The sequence below is a fragment of the Acomys russatus genome, chromosome 24, assembly GCF_903995435.1.
Source record: "Acomys russatus chromosome 24, mAcoRus1.1, whole genome shotgun sequence".
Classification (NCBI taxonomy): Eukaryota; Metazoa; Chordata; class Mammalia; order Rodentia; family Muridae; genus Acomys; species Acomys russatus.
In genome coordinates this window covers 45,211,273-45,229,522 of record NC_067160.1, presented here as the reverse complement: position 1 = coordinate 45,229,522, position 18,250 = coordinate 45,211,273, and the positions used below count along the sequence as shown (strand labels likewise).

The following is an 18,250-nucleotide window of genomic DNA, read 5'->3' as shown; positions in this document are numbered from 1 at the left end:
GCAGGGCTGCAGGGGCTTGTAAGGGCACTTCTTGTCTCGGGGCTATGGGTCTCTGGCCTTGGTGGGGGCACACATTTCAGGGGCAGAGGTGAGGGGTCTGAGCCAGGGTGGTAGAAGACAGGGGACAGACTTGTCCAGCTGGGCAGGCCTAGCATAAGCTGTAGATCTGACGTGAAAGCAGGATGGACAGTGGATGCCCAGTGTGAAACAGAAGATGGCTTAGGGTCTCTCCCCCCAAGTGCCTGGCTCTGCAGAGTGGCTTTCAGGATGCAAAGCAGAGGCCAGGGAACTGAGGTCAGCTTCAAGGGTTGTGGCAAAGGGACCCAAAAGGATGGAGTCTTCCGGACTGTCCTCATCTGAAGATCTGTGAGTTCACTAGGTTCACTCAGATTCCCACCTGCAAGACTCTAAGCCCCTGCGGGCCTCCTGCCGCTCGCTAGTGGGGCTGGGGCAGAGGGCAAGCAACGGTTCTTCTCAGGAGCCAAGTGGGGTACATAAAGATCACCAGATGCCACCCCGACTCTTGGAACAAGATGTCAGGAGACAAAGCTGTGGTGCTAAGCTCCATTTCCCAGATCAGTCCTCAACCTGCCTCCTGCCCATTTCTCTCTTACACACTTTCCAAGCATTGTTTAGGTGAAAGGAAAAGAATCCTGGTGACCACAACCTTGCGGGTAAGTACCAGCCCAGGCAGCTGGGTGGGCCGGGCTTGGATGGGGATTTTGCCAACACAGACTCCTCCTCCCTGGGTGGCTGGGTCTTGGGAGAAGGATGATCACAACGAAGTCCCTTTCTCAGGTAATGGATCAGAATTAGATGGGGGTGGGGGCCTGGACAGGGATCTTTTTGCCTTACCCACTCTAATGGTAGTCTTCTAGGGACCCAAGTTAGCAAACTCAGTTTACAACAGTGGACTTCCTTCCCTTCTTCAGGGGAGTCTGGAGATCCCTCCTCTGCCCTCACTGACGCCTGCAGACCTTTCCCTGCCTCTGATTACAGGAGAGAGGGAAAGGATGACCTCTGACCCAAGTGACACCTAGGCCCACCAGGGAATCCCAAGTCTCCTCCTGGGAGCTGTACCTCAGATGCCAGGGGAGAGAAAAAAAAAAAAAAAAAAAAGCTGGGGACAGATGGAGGAAGGAGCGGTTAGAAGCCACCCCTCTGGGGGCACTCTGATTGACAGATACATGCCAGGTGGCTGGTGAAGGCAGTCTAGCCCAGCCGGCCCCTGCCCATCCTCGTCCTTCACCCCAAACACACAGCTCTGGAGCTCAGGGGCAGGGGCCTAGGGACAGGGCTCCCGGATCATCTAATGCAATGAGTCGGTTGGAGGCAGTGGCGTTGCTGCCTACTGCCCACCGCCTAGTGCCCAGGCTCAAGTCTGCTTGGCCTGCAGCATCTCAATGAGAAGGTTGTTGCGGGGCATCTCATTGCCCAAATGCTTGTGGTACAGGTACTCCTTGGCCTGCATGCTCAGTGCTCGCACCTCCACCAGGCACAATAGCAACTGCTGGAATTTGTCCCCGCAGTGTGGGTAGTGACACAAGGTGTAATCCAGCAGGGCGGCGTTGGCCTTCTCCTGGGCATCCTTCACCAGGCTGTGGTTGTTCAGAAATTTCACATCTGCAACGGGAGCAGCCCATCACCCTTTTGTCACTGTGCCACCACCGAAAGTTGGGTTGACGCTGTCACCAACATTACCGACACCACATTCTCGGGAGATTCCAACCTGTGGCTGCGGAGAGTGTGCCACGAGCCTCTCAGCGACAAACCTCCGCATCACCACCCTGTGGCCATCACCATTGACATTGCTTTGCTTAGTGTCCCCCCCAGCTTGTCCCTGTGTGCTTTCTTTGTCTTTTTTTTTTTTTTTTTTTCCTTTTCTCTTTCCTCTGTCTTTTTGAGGCATGATCTTACTATGTCTTCCTGGATGGTCTGGACCTCACTACGTAAGTCGGCCTTGAACTCACAGAGATCCACCTGCTTCCCTCTGCCTTCCAAGTGGATTAAAAAGCATGTACCACCACACCTAGAAAATCCCTGTATCTGTATGATTTTTATCGCCAGTATGGCCACTACCATCACCAGCCACTAAACCGTGTCTCTGGCCCAGTCGTCACTGCCGCTGGCTGTCACCATGGATACTTGACAATCATAAAAAAAAAAAAGTCAGCAGCATCAGCAGATGCTAGTGTGGTGCTTACACTTCTTCATTTTCTCATCTACAAAATGGGGTGCATTGGTCCCTCCAAGGATATAAGGTACTGGCCAAAGCCTTTCTGTGGCCATCACCTCTGCCACCCTAGGCATCATCATCAACAGTGCTGTGAGAAGGGCCTGCCTCAGGGTGTCAGGCCCGTGGGCATTCTGAACATGCCCTGGAATGAGGGCCCGTAAGTTCCGTCATGGAACTCTGGGGTCAGCTTCTTCGCAGCACTGTTCCTGATGAGGAAGAGGGCAGAGAGAGAGAGAGAGAGAGAGAGAGAGAGAGAGAGAGAGAGAGAGAGGAGAGAGAGAGAAAGAATGGGAAGAGCTGGTGTTTTACAAGGCAAAGCCGTTTACATAAATTTAAAATAGCACCAGAGTATATTACAGGCCCAGCACACACAGGTCCTGGTCCTATCCTCTATGCTATCAAAAAAGGAAAGGGGGCTGAACGTGGTGGCACACGCCTTTAGTCCCAGCACTCGGGCAGCAGAGGCAGGTGGATCGCTGTGAGTTCAAGGCCAGCCTGGTCTACAAAGAGAGTCCAGGACAGTTAAGGCTATACAAAGAGACCCTATCTCATGGGGGGGGGGGGGCGACGACCAAAAAAACAAAAAACAAACAAAAAAAAAAAAGGAAAGGGAGGGTTGGGGAAGGGTGGAAAGAAGGCAGCCAGACCAGCTCACTAGCCCTCACACAGGCATGCTGTGTGGGAACAATGGTGATCATGAGGCTACGGATAGACATGGAGGGCCAGCTCTCTCTGACAGGGAGAGGAGCAGGTGGCTCAGTGTGGACCAAATGTGGCAGAGGCTGGAGTGCGATCAGAGCATCCTTGTGCCTTAGTCCTGCGTTAGACACAAAGGAGGTCTTTGAAATTGGTTTGGAGTAAGCCACCTCCTGACCGATCTGTGTAAAAGGTCACCTTCTTCAGGGAAAGGGGCTGGAAATAGGGTGTCCGGGTCCCTCCCTTGACACTCAAGCCCCTGTCATTGCTGCCAGCCTGTGTCAGCGCATGCTCTGCCTAGGAGTTTAACATCAGCCCCAACCCTTAAAGTCTACCCTGGTCTCCCTTGTGCTGTTGCTTCCAGAGGTTCAGAAGATGGGTCACTTCTCTGCTTGTCTCCCTTGGGATACCCCAGTGTTTCTACTGTGGGGGAGTTCAGCCAGCATGTGCTCTTGGCCCTCTAATCCCCCTTAACACCCACTGCGTCAGGAAAGCTGAGGTGCCTGGCAACCCTGATCCTTGGCCGCCCCCAGCACACCCGCCTAGGCCTATGTTGTCCAAAGATGGATTTAGGGAAACCGGAGCTGGGCCTGAGTCGTATGGCAGGATTTGGCAGATGCTGGCCTCGACCCTGGCTCCCACCACCCTCCAATATGTGAGCCAGGGTCATTTTCTTCCTCCCCTCCTTGAATAGCCACTGGCTCACAGACATCTTCATGCCCTTTAGAAAAAAAAAAAGCTCTTTGTCTAGAGAGGTACCCCTAGATTCCAGCCCAGCTCTTCCCTACCTCAGTGCCTCTATACAGTGAAACCTACTCAACTGTACAAAGCAACCCAGCTCCCTAGCCTGGCCAACCCAGGTACATCTAAAGAGGACCATAGGAAGTCATTCCATCAAACTGGCCTCCTGGAAGCAAGAGATACATGTGGATCTCATCTGTCCTTGCCCCAAACCCCTTACCCATCCCTGTATCACCACCATCACATCTGTACTGCCCCTGGGCTATTCTGACATTCATAACAGGAGGAAGATGGAGTCTATCTCAAGGCTAGCCAGTAAAGGGGCCCAGAGGAAAGAGCTAAGGTGGAGGAGGGTGGGCCAGGAGGCTGCTCAGATGGAAGGGATGGGGGAACTGGGGCCTAGGCTTCCAGCTTTACCAGGATTTACTGTTCTCAGCAACAAGCATCAGGGACTCAGGATCACAGTGGAATAGAAGGGGGAGGGTGCAGGACAAGGACAGCTTTCAGGGACAGGCCCCTCTCTAAGAAGGCCTCTAGACTCTCAGTTCACACCTATTGAGACCTCCTCCATGACCCTGGCGCATGAAGGCAGCTATAGGGTGGATGGACAGCAACGGCGTACATAGCAGCCACAGACCAGAGCTGGGCTCAGGTTCATGGACTCCTTGCACAGGCCCTGTTCATCCCTTCAGACATCTAGACCGCAAGAAGTGCATCCGAGTGTGCCTAGACCACACCCACATTACAGCACACCCAAGCCTGTCTGATTCCAGGAGCTGCAGGCCTTCCAGCTGTGGGCAGGTCAGAACTAGGATTTCCAGGGCTGTAAGGCTTTCCTGGGACTCTAGGGCACTGAACCAGGTTCTCTGCAACCTATGGGTTTGTCTAAAAGTCTCACCCTGGATCCTAAGTCTGACCTTAGACCTAACTTCTCTCTCACCTGGAAATGGTGGGTCCGTCACCTCTCTTCTCCGCCTTCCCCAGCTCCCCCAGTCCCCAGCTTGTTGTGAAGAGTCTAAGGGATGGAATATAGCCATGTCACACTGAGTGTGGTACCCTTTACCTCTCAGACCCAGGAATAGGCATCCCACAACCTAGAGAGCCTCCCTTTACATGTCAGGGGGTCCACACCCCAGCTCTGCAACCAAACGCCACCTTGGAACCTATCTTCTATGAGATGGGGCAAGTCAGGACAAGGGATCCTCACTGAGTACCAGCCTGGGGCCTGAGCCTGCAGAATGCAAGTGTGGCGGTGCTGCCCACTTCCCTGGAGGCGGAGGGGGTGGGAGATGGCACCCACCCTGGGAGCAGCCGCCAGCTCCATGAGCTGGGGGCCCCCAGGATCTCAGAAAAGCCCCCTTTTCACGGTTTAATTGAATATTTGAATAATCCTTTCATTCCAGCGAGGCATAAAGAATGTTGTCCCAATAGCAGTGACTCAGGCAGGCGCCCCCGCGCACAATGGCCCCTCGAGTGGCACTGCTATTCAGTCCGCCTTTTGTTGGCTTGGAGCGGTGGGTAAATTGCAAACGCTTAAGGGAATGCTGCCGTGCGCCTCAATGGGAATCAGGAAATCGAATGTTAGGTCAATCCATTAAGCTTCGATTAAGTCCTCGGAGGAACAATGCCGGCCGGGCCCATCTTCATAAACACTGCGATTGCCAGGAGAGAGGCACTAATTTTAATTAAGCCTCCTTACCTGCCTCTGAGCTGCCTGAGATGCTATTTAGACGCCAAATGGCACCCTTCTGCAGAGACAGGCGAGAAGGAGGCATGTAGAGGGGGACAGGGTGGGTGGGTGTGTGGGTGTGTGGGTGACAGTCACTGCCTGGGGTTGAGGCTGTCCATCCCAGTGCAGTGATGCTGAGGGCAACACAAGCAGGCTGAGTGGAAGTCTTGGGCCCCAATCTTCCTGAAAGCTCAGCTCTGATGAGGAGCCCTGCGCTTATAGTCAGAGGGCTACCCACCATCACCCAGCTAAAGATGTGGCATGCTGCAGGGCTCTGGGCTATCTACCCATTATCCTGTGCCAAGCTGCAGCTAGAAGGGCCTTAAATGGTGATGTGCAGATGCGAGGTGCTCATGTTATTCCCAGAGTGGGCACCATCCCTGAGGAAGACTCAAGGTACCTGGTATCTAAGGCCTGTCAACCTTGTGGCCTCCTCTCTACCCATGCCTCTTCTCCACAACCCCCAACAGGCTGTTCTTTCCATTTGTTCCACCGGAACACTCCTATTCACACAGCAAGGCCCAGCTCAGATACACTCACCTCATCCTATCTCCAGACCAAGTAAAGCCACCCCAACTCTGATCATACTGGACTGTCAAATGGAGTCTCTTTCCAAGGGCTCTGTGATCCAATGTACCTCTGTCACTGTTACCTCACTCTCTGCTCAGTAGGTTGAGGTCCCAGAATCACTGTCTCCCATGCCTCTGACACCCTCAACCTTACCCAGTTTCAGGCCCACTGAGCTGAGAAACTCCTCAGCCACCATGGCCAGGCCTGAGTCCCTGTGCCCAGAGACAATAAATGCCTGGGCTGGACACAAAACATGGAATAAAGACTGATCCCATAGCCTGGCTTGTTCATTCACTCTGGCTTATTTGTTTACGGACTTAATAAGGATGATTAATAAAAACATCAGCACATACTTCCAAGGGCCGAGACCGTGGTAGAATTATCTCGTTGTAGCATGCCAAGGACATACAGCTGTCATTTCACACAAGGGGAAACAGAGGTTCAGAGAGTGAGTGACTCCCTCAATTGCACAAAGCCACAGAGTTAGAAGCCACAGCTCTTCCCGCTCTCCTCGCTCCAGCCCAGATCTCTCCAGTGATGAAGTTAGCATATGGAGGAAGGCTGAGCCATCCTAAGTCATGGTGCCACTAAGCCTAGCCCCAGGTGGAACAGGGCTGGGCTTCCCAGAGGGAGGCCAAACTGGACCAACTGGACCTTTCTCCTACAACAAAAGAGCTTTGAACGTAGGAGAAACGGGGCTGCGGGGTCCTTTAAGGAAGCATCATAGATGGATGGAGCTCTGACTGAGAACTCTGTTGAGAACTCCTCTCTGCCTAGCACCCCCACCCCACCCAGGACCCTCCCAAGCCTGGCCAGGGCCCCTAGAGCTCTGCCACACTCTAAGGTGGCAACGTAGATGTCATCTTCTAACACTCCGTAGAGCTCTAGCCAGGCTGAAAGCCCATAGCCACATGATTACAGCAAGGAGCCTGACTCTGCCTGAACACCAGGCTTCCTGGCTAGCCCCCTTCTTCCCTGTTTGCAAACACTCCCCACCCCCTGGGAAGCGTCATTGCAAGACTGCCCCATTCTGCTCACCTTCCATCCTATAGCTGCTTTCCTGCTGAAGACTCCTTCACCTGACTCATCTACTAAACAATGCTCTCTTCCAAGTCTTCTGTCTCAGGACTCAGATTCTCTGAGGCATATGCTCATACTTGCTGCATCTTGCTGCTAAGCATCCCCCCCCCCCATCTATACATCCCACCCTTTATAAGGCACTTGCTCTTTCCCCCAAGAGGCTGCTGGCCCTGAGGGCAACAGTTGCTGTCTTTCCCATTTGCTAGGTTGCACCCAGCCCCTGGCACCGGGCAGATGTTCAGCAGATGTTTGTAGAATGATTGAATGTACAGGTAAAGAGGTCTGAAGTCAGAACTTGGGTCCCTATGGTTCAGGGAGCTAAGAAAAGTAAGGACCCCAGGATGGGAGCCAGGAGAGAGAGTCCTAAACACAGCAGGCGCATTTAAGTGTGTTGGATGTGCAGAGCAGTTTCTGGAATGATTGGCCAGAAACAAATTGGATGCCCGGCCTGGGGGTTGGGGAGAGGGGGTCCTCATCCCACGAAAGGCAAAACTTAGACAACATTTCAGTTCTTGGGACTTCACATTGAGAAACTGAGCGCCTCCAGGGAGAAGCCAGGCCCTGACCATGTGCCCTGAATCACTAAAGAAGGGTCCTTGTCCCTTGGGCTTTCTAAGGACAGTAGGGCCCCCAATGTCTTTGCCACTGCAGAGCCTGCAGAGGCCACTCACCGAGGCTGAAGAGGATGAGGAACTTGAGACAGACGAACTCCTGGCGGTCTAACTGCAGTGCATGCAACTGTAGCACTAACTCCTGGGCCCGCAGCACCAGGCTATGCAACAGGGAGCCAGCCTGTACGGCCACCGTGCTCAACTCCACCTGCACCGGCAGAGGACAAGTCAGGGAGGTGGACAGAGGGACCGGGGCTTGGGGGGAGTGGGGGGAAGGGGAGCTTGGCACAGGGAGGGCCATTTTGCCAGCTTTGTTCCATCCGTTGGCCTATGCTGAGCACCCATGGCTGGCCTCTTCTTTAGGGGCTGTGGGGTTAGGGTTAGGGCAGCGGGAATACTGGGGAGCTGAAGGATACTTCATTTACAAGGGGGCTGCTGCCCACCCAGTAGTGTGAACTGTTTTTGTACAGTTGACTGCAACACATGCCCTTCCCTGGAACAGGGAGTGGGGAGCAAGCAGCAGGGATGGTTCCAACACACACACACACACATACACACACACACACACACACACACACACACACACACACACGCAGATATACTCACAAGGCTGTTACTGTTCACAGAAGCTATGGTACTCATGTCTTCACACCCACACCCACTCCTGCCCTTCAGTGGCCATTCACAGCAACACAGACACACACACCTGCGTATGCATTTGTGCTATGGCAGGCAGCTATGGACACCCACGCATCCCTGCGTATGCAGAGTTACACAATCAAACGCAGGCGCATGGGTACACCCAGGATGCTCCTGCAGCCCATATATGCCCACTCACATCCCAGATCCTGTATTTGCACTCCTGTGGCAAGGCATTGCTTGGGGCTAGTACCCCCATTCCTGCTTTCAAAGGCCTGAAACATGGGAGGTGTGAACCCAAGATGTGGACACAGGTCATAAGGGGGTGGGGGAGGGAAGTAGGCTCCAGCCTGCATTTCATTTGAGGACCCACTGTGCCCTCTATTCAACCTCTGTCCTCTCCTGGGGGCCACACTCCTGTCTCTGTTTCTTCTTCCTACTCCTTTCCCTGTACCTCCTCTCACCATCTGTGTGTTGTCCTTTTTAAAGGTGTCTCCAGACTCTAGCACTTTAGGCTCCTTCACCTGCATCCATTGGCAACCCTAACGTCCCTCCCATGTGTGGGGGTGGGGGTGGGGGTTCAGGACTTCCCAGGCCGTCTCCATGGCTTCTCACCCCTCTATTCTATGCAGGCCTAACTCTGAGTCGGCTCTCTGGGCCTTTTGCCTACACCTTCATTTATTCATTTGTTCATTTACTCGTTCATCCATCATTTATGAGAATGGAGACCCTACCAGGTCTTGCCTGCTCGCCAGCCCCTAGCGAAGCCTGTAACATCATCTCCACGGGCCCTCGGCAGTACTCTGAACCCCTTCTCAGAGTCCTCAGTCCTACTGCTTCCATGTGTGTGACGCTGTGACATTGTAGATTTTCCTCATTGCCTCAGTACCAGCTGACCAGCTCTGCCATATTTTTGGGAGACCCAACCCCACCTTTATCTCCTGCAAGAACCTCCCCTAGCCATCCCACATCATAGCTCTTCAAAAGGCCTCAGGGCACAGAGAAGCCTGACTAGTGAATGTCCCTGAATTTGGAATTCAGGGTACCCTGAGCCAGCATGGAGAGGCCTGGGATCATGTCAGACTGGGGGTTGGACCAGTTCAGTCACCTCCTGTCCAGTAACCAGCAGGATGCTGTCCTCCTTGCCATACTGGACCTGGCGGTAGATGTGGTCCAACACCAGCAGCTCACTCCAGCAATTCTGCAGCAGTGTCATCTGGTCAGCCACCTGTAGGGAAGAGAATCATGCAGCGGTCTAGCTGGGGACTGTCCTCTGTGCCCTTCTCACCAGCTCTCTACTCAAAGTCTTGGATGGGTCCCATCTGCCCACTTGTTTACTTCAATGGGACCCAGTGAGGGCCTCCTTTGGTCACCAGCTTGGGCTTTCATGAGGTGTGTGACCTTAAACATCCCCAAGTCTTTCTGGACCTCCATTTTCTCAATTGTATAGTGATTCAAGCATTTGGAGACGGCCAGGCACGTGTTTTACACCCAGGAAATCTCAGAGACTAGGGACTGATGCTGTGAAGACCAGCCCTCACCCCTTGTGTCCTTGGCCTGTGGAAGGCCTGTGACCACAGCTACCCCTGAAGGGACCTGAGGAAGCTGCAGAGGTGCCTAGGCTCCTGGGGAAGAAAGAGAGGCTACCTGCCTCATGGTCACCTCTGTTGTCGGCAGCAATACCAGAACAATGAGCAAAGTAGAGCCTAACCGTAAGGGTCTACTTGAGCCATGGAGCCCGGGAGAGGACAGTCCCTGCTGAGTGTCCCCAACTCTGGGGTCATTGCGTCCTTCCAAAGAAAGGGCAGATCCTCCTGACAGGGGCAACTTCTACTTAGAACCATGAGAAGTAGGAGCCAGGAGCACATCACAACCACCCCACTTACCTCTATACCCAACCTCTCCCTCCCCTCACTGCCCCAGCCCTACTCATCTCCTTTTCCCCATTCAGCCCAATATCTTTCTTTTTAAAATAATAGTTTTACGTTCATTTATTTATTTATTTGTGCATGTGTGCATGCGTGCGTGCATGCATGCGTGTGTGTGTGTGTGTGTGTGTGTGTGTGTGTGTGTGTGTGCGCGTGTGTGTGCCACAGTGTACACGTAGAGGTCACTTTTCTTCTGCCATGTGGGTTTTCTGGAAACGGGACTGAGGTTGGCTAGATACTTCCAGCCCTCCCTGGGCCATGCCTTGCAGCGACTACCAAGCTTACTGTGTGTGGCTTGTCAACCCTGTTGAAGGTCATCATTCACTTTACAGAGAGAAGAAATTGACCGTTGAGCTCAGGTAAGCTGCCTAAGGTTGCGCAGCACAGCGTGGCTCCAGGCCCATGGTCGTCACACCACCAGGTATAGAAAACAACCTACTCCTTGTTCCTTCTTGCCACCCAGGACTTCAGAGTCTCCTATAGACTGGTCACCTCCTCCAGGAAGCCCTCCTCCACCCCTCTTGCTCACCAACCTTTGGAACTGGCATGGCACCAATCCATGCCTGTCTTTCCTGGCACTTTGGAGTGTTAGAGGTAGGGCTGGTGTCCTCCGTGCCACTGTTGGCCCCTCAGGCATTAGCAAGGGGCTGTCGAAGGAGCTTTTGCTCCACAAAACATTCACCTTTCCCTCAAACCCAGGCTCAAGCAGAGATGACTAGACATAGGGGGACTAGCACTGTCCTCTGGGATGGCAGCCTTTCCCTTATCTCTGGGCCATCCTCAGACAGATGAGGAGAAAGGAGAAGAAGACATGCAGGCTAGTTTTATGTCTATTTGACACAGCTAGAGTCATCTGAGAGGAGGGAAGAACCTCAGTGGGAAAGCGCCTCCATAACGTTGGACAGTAAGCAGGCCTGTGGGGGAGGGAGAACACTCACCACCATTGTAAGCTGGTGGGCCTGGTTCCATAAGAAAGGCAGGAACAAGCCAGTAAAATAGCACTCTCTCTTGGTCTCCACATCAGCTCCTGCCTCCAGTTTCCTGCCCAGTTTGAGTTCCTGCCTTGGCTTCCCTGAGTGGACTGTAGCTCAGGATATGTAAACCAAATAACCCCTCTCCTCCCTGAATTGCTTTTGGTCTCCGTGCTTCATCACAGGGATAGTAACCCAGATGGATGAAGCAGGGCAGGCAAACCGATAAGGAGGAGTATTGGGAGATAAGCAGGCTGAGCCTTGGCAGAAGGTAAAGGGGTCACAGTGACCTGGGTGCCCAGCCCTGCAGCAGACTCTACCCAGGCCTCAGCCCTGGGGCTGGGTGGCCCAGCTTGAGGAAGCTGATCAGGAGGCTGCAGCTCCTGCCTATGCTGGGCACTCCAGACCCTGTGTTCCAACTCTTCACCTGGCCATGCCTTCTCCTCAACCATATTCTCCTATCTGTGATAGGAGAGGGTGCTCCTCCCCGCTTCTGCACACAGTTAGCATTAGAGAGGACACGGGGCTCCAGGATCAGCACCACAGGTTCTGAAGAACCTACTGGGCTCCATCTACCCCTTGGCCAAACAAATTTTCCTGCCATGCCTATCTCTTCCTGTGGGTGGGCAGATGGATACATGGGCATCTAACTCCAACACACACACACACACACACACACACACACACACACACACACACACACACACACACACACACACACACACCCCACTACATCTGTTTGCCCTCTCCACAAGAAATTGAGTGTGTAAGGGTGTCTCTTAGCCCAAAAAGCTGGTTTCCACCTTCCTCTTGCCACCTTGGAAACAAGGTCATTTACAGTCTTGGCTTGGGGTCCCTGGCCAGCCTAGCCTGTCTGTTGGGCCCTCCTATGGCCCACCACAAATCTTGGAGCCTTGACACTGCAGTCTGCATCCAAGAAGGGTATTGATGGTGTTGCACTGACCTCTCCCTCAGCAGGCCTCTCTGGAGCCCCTAGGGTCTGATCAGTCTGGCAGCCAAGGCCAACAAGCTCAGTAATTCTTCAGGGTCTGACACTACATGGCTGGCCATGGCACACTCCTGGCTAAGCGATTGTTTATCAGCTCGGTACTGACAGACTTACTGTGTCTCAATAAACCATCTATCTAGCAATTATCTGCTGCCAGTAGGGCCCCCCCAGGGTGGGGGGGGAGCAGAGTGGAACACTGAGGGGGGACAGAGGTCAAGATGGACTCCTATCACCAGCCTGTCCTTTGTAGTGACTATGCAGAGCCTGGTGAAGGTGAGTCTACCTTCACGTAAGAACTTGGTATATTACCAGGGGCAAAGAGGGCCCCATTATATAGAGCTCAGAGGTGCGTAGGCCTTGTGTGTCCTTCCCTGCACTCTTCCTGGAAGGCCTGGGAATGTAGGTTCTTCCTTATGCTACAAATACAGGCAGACCACTGATGGAGCCACATGCCAAATTCTTTACCTATTCCAGCTCCCCCAAGCTTTCCAAGGCCCTAGGAAAACATTAGTTAAGCTCCTCCCACCTTACAAATGAGGAAACTGAGGCCAGAAGAGCACAGCTACATGCTAAGTCCATGGGCTAGATGCCCTGACCTGTCTTCTGACCACCTCTGGAAACCTTAGACTCCCTCAGATGTAGCAGCACCTTTCGCTGGGTCCTCTCTCACCATGTAAAGAGCCCAGGGACCTGCTCGCTGACAGTCTGCATATGTTTCCTAGCCCTCCCTACAGCTTCCTGGGTCCAGTCTGTTCTGAAGTCCCCAATGCCCATCTCAGGGGCCGCCCTAGTCTCAGAGCCTCAGAGATCCTCACCCATCATCTAGGATGGGCCATGCTCAGAGATAGGCAATGGGCCACTGTAGCATGGTGAGAACCAGCACATCGGGCGGCCTCAGCCCTTCTGACCTGCATGCCTGGACTCTGCCACACAGAGCCCGCCCCCCGCCTGCCCCCCCCCCCCCCGCCCACCAAGCCTGGCACAGCATGATGGTGCAGGAGGGGCTGCAAGGGCTGGGCTTGGGCTGATCTGCAAGGCCCCTCACAAGTAGTGCCCACTGTGGCTAAAAGTCCTGGGCTCCTTTCCCGGGCTCTGGGAAGGGAAGCAGGAAGGTTCGGGCCACAGAGAAGCCAGAAGCAGGAAAAAACACTCAGCAACGCTAGGACAAAAGCCCTTCCCATCCTGCGTGACCCCCCCTTTCGCCATCCCCCCCCAACCAGGAAGTCAGCCAGAGGAAGTGCCCTGCCCCTAGATCCAGGATCCAGGAAAGCTGGGAATGCTGAGCTCCTCCTACTCTCTGTTCAGGGCCTTCAGGGGATGTTTGCAGTGTCTTTTTTTTTTTTTTTTTTTTTTTTTTGGTGGGGAGGGTCATCTTTCAGAGCACTCAGCACTGGGTACAGGGCAGGTGGAAGGGCGTGCTATCTGACCTATGTCCATCTTCTACATCAGTTTGGCCTAGAAAGGGGCAGAGAGAGAAGTCACCCAAGAGAGAGACATGGCATGTCCTTGGCCATGGCAGGCCCTACACAGTGGAAATGAGAGCCGTGGTCATCAGTTCCTAATTTGTCCCCTGGGTCAAACCTTGGGGTGGCCCTGTAGGGCTCAGAATGCTCACGCTGCACCTTACTCCCCTCCATGTCGGGCAGGCAGGCAGTGCCCCCAGCCCATCTGGCCACATGCCCAAAGGAAGCCCAGGCAGAGTGGCGTCAGCACTGACAGCTGCTCAAGGCTGCTGTGGCTCCCACAGGGAGGGCAGCAGCCTGCTGTTTATAGCTAGCCTCAGAACAACCAGGGGGGCTTGACCTAGCAGGGTCAGGTTGGGTTGTACCCATGCCAGGAGCAATGAGTCTTGGTCAGGATTCTGGAATCTCGAGAGTGGTGCACATAAGGAGCGAGGTAGGACACTACAGAGTCAGCACTCAGGCCTTGGGGCTTCACACAGTCCTTCCTGCTTTCTTTACCCTCATGTGCACTAATCCTGGTTTAAAAAAAAAAAAAGGGGGCATTGAGATAAGGGAAGGCAGTTGCATGTAGTGAGTTCAATGCCAGGAATTTCTATCTGATTATTCTGTACACGCACATACACACACACACACACACACACACACACACACACACACACACCATCACAGGGGCAGTGAACACCTTCACATTAGTTAGGCAGGAATCATGCCCACACACACCCAAAGTCATACGCTCAGAGCCCCATTTATGGCAGCTGAAGATGGCGTCCCTGCGGAACAAATGAGAAGATAGGATGGCTGGATCTACTTCTGACATGGGCTGGGCATTTGGGGGACAAGACAAATGTTTTGAGGGCACCTAGTGTCTCAAAGAAAGAGGGAGCTGCCTATAGGAATATCAGCTAGGAGAAAAGCAACACCTGGAGAGATCACAAGCTGGGGAGGGGACACAGGAGAGACAGACTGGAGAGACAGGGAGAGGGTGAGCAGGGGACCCACAGGCACCAGGAGGCTGCAATAGCTCTGAAATGCCCTTCCTCCCTGCAGTGGTACCTCCCCAGACACTACCTGAAGGGCAAGACTGGCCAGCCAAAGGGTGCTGCTGAGCAGCGGAGAACAGTAGCTAGAGCCAGGGGCTGAGGAAGATGAGGAGGTACCCACCTCCAGCTCTTTAAATACCATGCACCTTCGGGCCCAGTCGACAATGGAGATAAAGGTCTGGTCGGCCATCCTGCAGAGGAGGCTGAAGGGCGCTGGCTGGTCCGAGCGGCTCTTGGCTGGTTCCTGCAGACAGCCCACGATGCGAGCGCGCACCTGGTCCTCTTCTGGCTCTAGCTGCAGCAGCTGTAGTATGAGTTCTGGTACACTGGGCCCTCCTGAGAAGGGCTCTGGATAGCTGTAGGGCGGCCCTGGCTGCTGAGGGGGGCTGGCGTAAGGCTCTGGGTACTCAGACTTGATGGCGCGGTTAGAGAAGGCGGGATAGAGGTAGCCAGCCAGGGGCCCATGGGTACCAGGCACAGCCATGGGCAGAGCTGGGGCTCCAAAGTCACCCAGCGGCCCTGTGGGTGGGCCAGAGACCAGGGCCTTGGGCTCAGGTGCGTGCAGGTTAGGGGGTAGCATGTAGTCCGGTGGGGGAGGAGGTGGTGGGGGCACCCCCATCGGCGGTCCATTCTCCAGCTTGAAGCCATTGGCCCGAATCTGTGCTTTCTTCTGCTGCTTCAAGGCCCGGTCCCTCTTGTACATGGGCCCAAACTTGTTCCGGCCTCCCCGCATTCGATCAGCACGAACAGCTGCGGGGAGGAGCAATCTGTCAGCTTCTACCTTCCCAACTGCTAGCCACAGATCTTTCCCAAAAGGATCTCTCCCTCTCCCTCTCTCTCTCTCTCTCTCTCTCTCTCTCTCTCTCTGTGTGTGTGTGTGTGTGTCTGTCTGTCTCTCTCTCTCTCTCTCTCTCTCTCTCTCTCTCTCGTTTTTTTGAGACAGAATTTCTTTGTGTAGCCTTGGCTGTCCTGGACTCGCTTTGTAGACCATGATCCGCCTGCCTCTGCCTCCCAAGGGCTGGGATTACAGGCATGCGCCACCACCCCGGCCAATGCTGTCACTTCCAGGAAGAGACAAGACTGTCCCAGGCTGAATCTCTTGTCATGAGATGGGGGGCAGGGGGCAGGGGGCAGGGGACAGGGGCGCCAAGGGGTTGGCTCTGGATTTAGGTGCCCAGCCCAGAGCCTGACAGGGAGATGGTGAAAGCAAAGGGGCCTTAGCCTGCTTTGCTTACAGTAGGGTGCCCAGCTACTTGTTGACTGCTCTCTGGATTCTACTAAGCTCCTGTTAAAAGATGACTGGGGCTTCCCCCACTGCCTTCTACTGTGTGCCGGCTTTTGTGCTGGAGGAGGGGATCTATTTTGCTGACCAGATGTTTTTCTCCTGGCCAAGAATGTGTCACCAGCCAGACTCAACAGGTGCATCTCTGCAGCTCCAGTGTGGCTCCAGCCTCTGCTCAGACAGGACCCCACCCAAGCTCTGAGAAAAGGGAGAGCTGTAGAGAGGGGTGGTGCTCCACAGAACTAAGGGCTTGGGAGCTTGCCCGACACACATCTTCCTGCCGGGGAGATGGTCAGCCTGCTTTGCTCCCTTAGGCTGCCTCAGAGGCTCCTGCCACACACGATAGGCTGCTCTCTGCCTACTCAGGACCTGGACCCAGGCATGGAGGCTTTTGCTGCAGAGGACAGGGTACCTTCTTCAATCTGAGTCCCTCACTAGGTAGCAGGGTATGTCCGCAGCTCCCCCAGCCTTCAGGGCCTTTTCTGCAGCAGCTGCCGGCTGGGCACTCAGCCCGACTGGGGCCAGAAGGGTAGAAACTATGACTGTCCATTTTCTGAGCCCGAGTCTCTCCTGATGGACCATTGCTGTCCTCTCTGGACCAGAACAGGGCAGGGTGGGGGGGGGGCGAGGGAAGAGGCAGTGATAGGCCACTGTTCCCCTCACCCCAGCCTTATCAAGGTTGGGCTATGAGTGCACGGGAAGGAATCCCACGTCCTGTGAAACTTAGATGCCTAGACAGACAGACAGATAGATGCACAGGCTGAAGAGGGATGGACAAATAGCAGCAGAAAGTGATAGTAGCGACAGTTGCATCTGTTTTGTTGAGTATTTGCTCTCACAGCAGGCAGCTCCCGCTTTTTCTCCCAGTCCTCTCACTAACACAGAACATGCATTACTTTTTAGCTCATTATTCAGATGGGGGCATCTGCAGCTTAGAGGAGTTAAGTCAGTGTCCCTATCCTACAAGTGATGAAACTGGGATTCGAACATGGTCAAGTTATTGAGAACGTTGGCTCTGGCTAATGTGGGGGAATCTGTGGAGGAGACTGGGAGTTCCTCACAGCCATGGGTCTTTTGGGGCTCTGCTCTGTCCTGAAAAGAGGGTACTGCGTTTCAATATGCAGTTCATGACTGGCATCACCCTGCCTCAGTCTCCGGAGTCCTAGGATTTCAGGCATGGTCCACCGTACTGGAAGCCTCACTTTTGCTATTTTGGGGCTGATGTAGGAGCGGGACATAGGTTAAATACTGGGCCCTCCCACCTGCCCTGTACCCAGTGCCTCTGCTCCCTGCAGAGCTGGGGCCCCAACGTTACAGAAGGGCCAATCACCTGGACCCAGAAACTGCTTCGCTTTCCCCTCAGCCCCTCTCCCAGACCCACCCGCGGTTCCCTGGGGCGACCAACAATCAGGGGTCCCGGGCGTGCAGGATGCGCACCTTCCAGGCGCATGCCCACCGTCAGGCACTTCTGGAAGCGGCAGAAGGGACAGCGCTTACGCTGCGTCTTGTCGATTTTGCAGCTCTGACTTTCGGTGCACGTGTAATGTTTGTTGTTCTGGACTGTGCGCTTGAAGAAACCCTGCTCCAGAGGAAGGGAGTGAGCGCCAGGTCCCGACCCTCCTTCGCCTCCCGCACCCCTGCTGCCCGCAGCCTACCCCCTCCCTGCTCCCGCTTCGGGCTCACCTTGCAGCTCTCGCACGTGAGCAGTCCGTAGTGGTAGCCCGACACCTTGTCACCACACACCGGACACAATTCGTCCAGGTCCTCGTCGTACGAATAGTCCATGCCCGCGGCGTCCGCCTGTGGAAGGAGGAGCTGGTCAGCTCGGGCCGACGGCGATCGATCGGCCTGAGGCTGCCCCGGTCTGTGCACATGGGGAGGCCTCCAGCACCGGCCGGGTGCGGCGGTTTGCGGGTGCGTCCCCAGGCTGCAGCTCAGCCACCCGCCGCGCTCCAGAGCTGCTCCCACGCCGCCTCTGCTGCACCCGATCCAGGACCCTCGGATTCGATGCTTTTCCATCCCGTTTCGTTTGTCTGAGAACAAAACCCCGATTCTGAGAAAACTGAGAAAACGAGATAGGCTTTGGCTCTGGGATGACGGACGCCAGGGAACCAGGGCTAAGTAGGGCATACAGCCAGAGTGATCTGGGGACCGGACAGAGACAAATCTAGAAGAGACACAGAGAGACCCCAGCCAGTGCAGCTCAATGGAGAGGGAATCCCGGGCGGCGGGGACAGGGATGCCCAGCCAAAGAC

At 54.6% G+C, this 18,250-nt stretch overlaps 1 protein-coding gene across 1 annotated transcript; it reads right to left on the bottom strand.

The window, feature by feature from the left end:
• Positions 1-1,375: 1,375 nt before the first annotated feature.
• Nr5a1 (nuclear receptor subfamily 5 group A member 1) lies at positions 1,376-17,780 on the bottom strand. The gene is made up of 6 exons (XM_051167187.1): positions 17,679-17,780; positions 17,433-17,574; positions 14,835-15,463; positions 9,411-9,530; positions 7,724-7,871; positions 1,376-1,623 (listed from the first exon to the last, which is right to left on the bottom strand). The coding sequence occupies exons 1-6, from the start codon at positions 17,778-17,780 to the stop codon at positions 1,376-1,378; spliced, it is 1,389 nt and encodes a 462-aa protein (XP_051023144.1).
• Between the last annotated feature and the right edge of the window lie 470 nt (positions 17,781-18,250).

What these genes read in the sequence shown, in the direction of transcription:
- Nr5a1 (XM_051167187.1), bottom strand. Translation starts at nt 17,780, where the DNA reads ATGGACTATTCGTACGACGAGGACCTGGACGAATTGTGTCCGGTGTGT. An exon ending in TGCTGGTTACTGGACAGGAG is followed by an intron (nt 7,872 to 9,410) that starts GTGACTGAACTG and finishes CTGCCGGTGCAG; the next exon opens with GTGGAGTTGAGCACGGTGGC. An exon ending in CCTCATCCTCTTCAGCCTCG is followed by an intron (nt 1,624 to 7,723) that starts GTGAGTGGCCTC and finishes CTCCCGTTGCAG; the next exon opens with ATGTGAAATTTCTGAACAAC.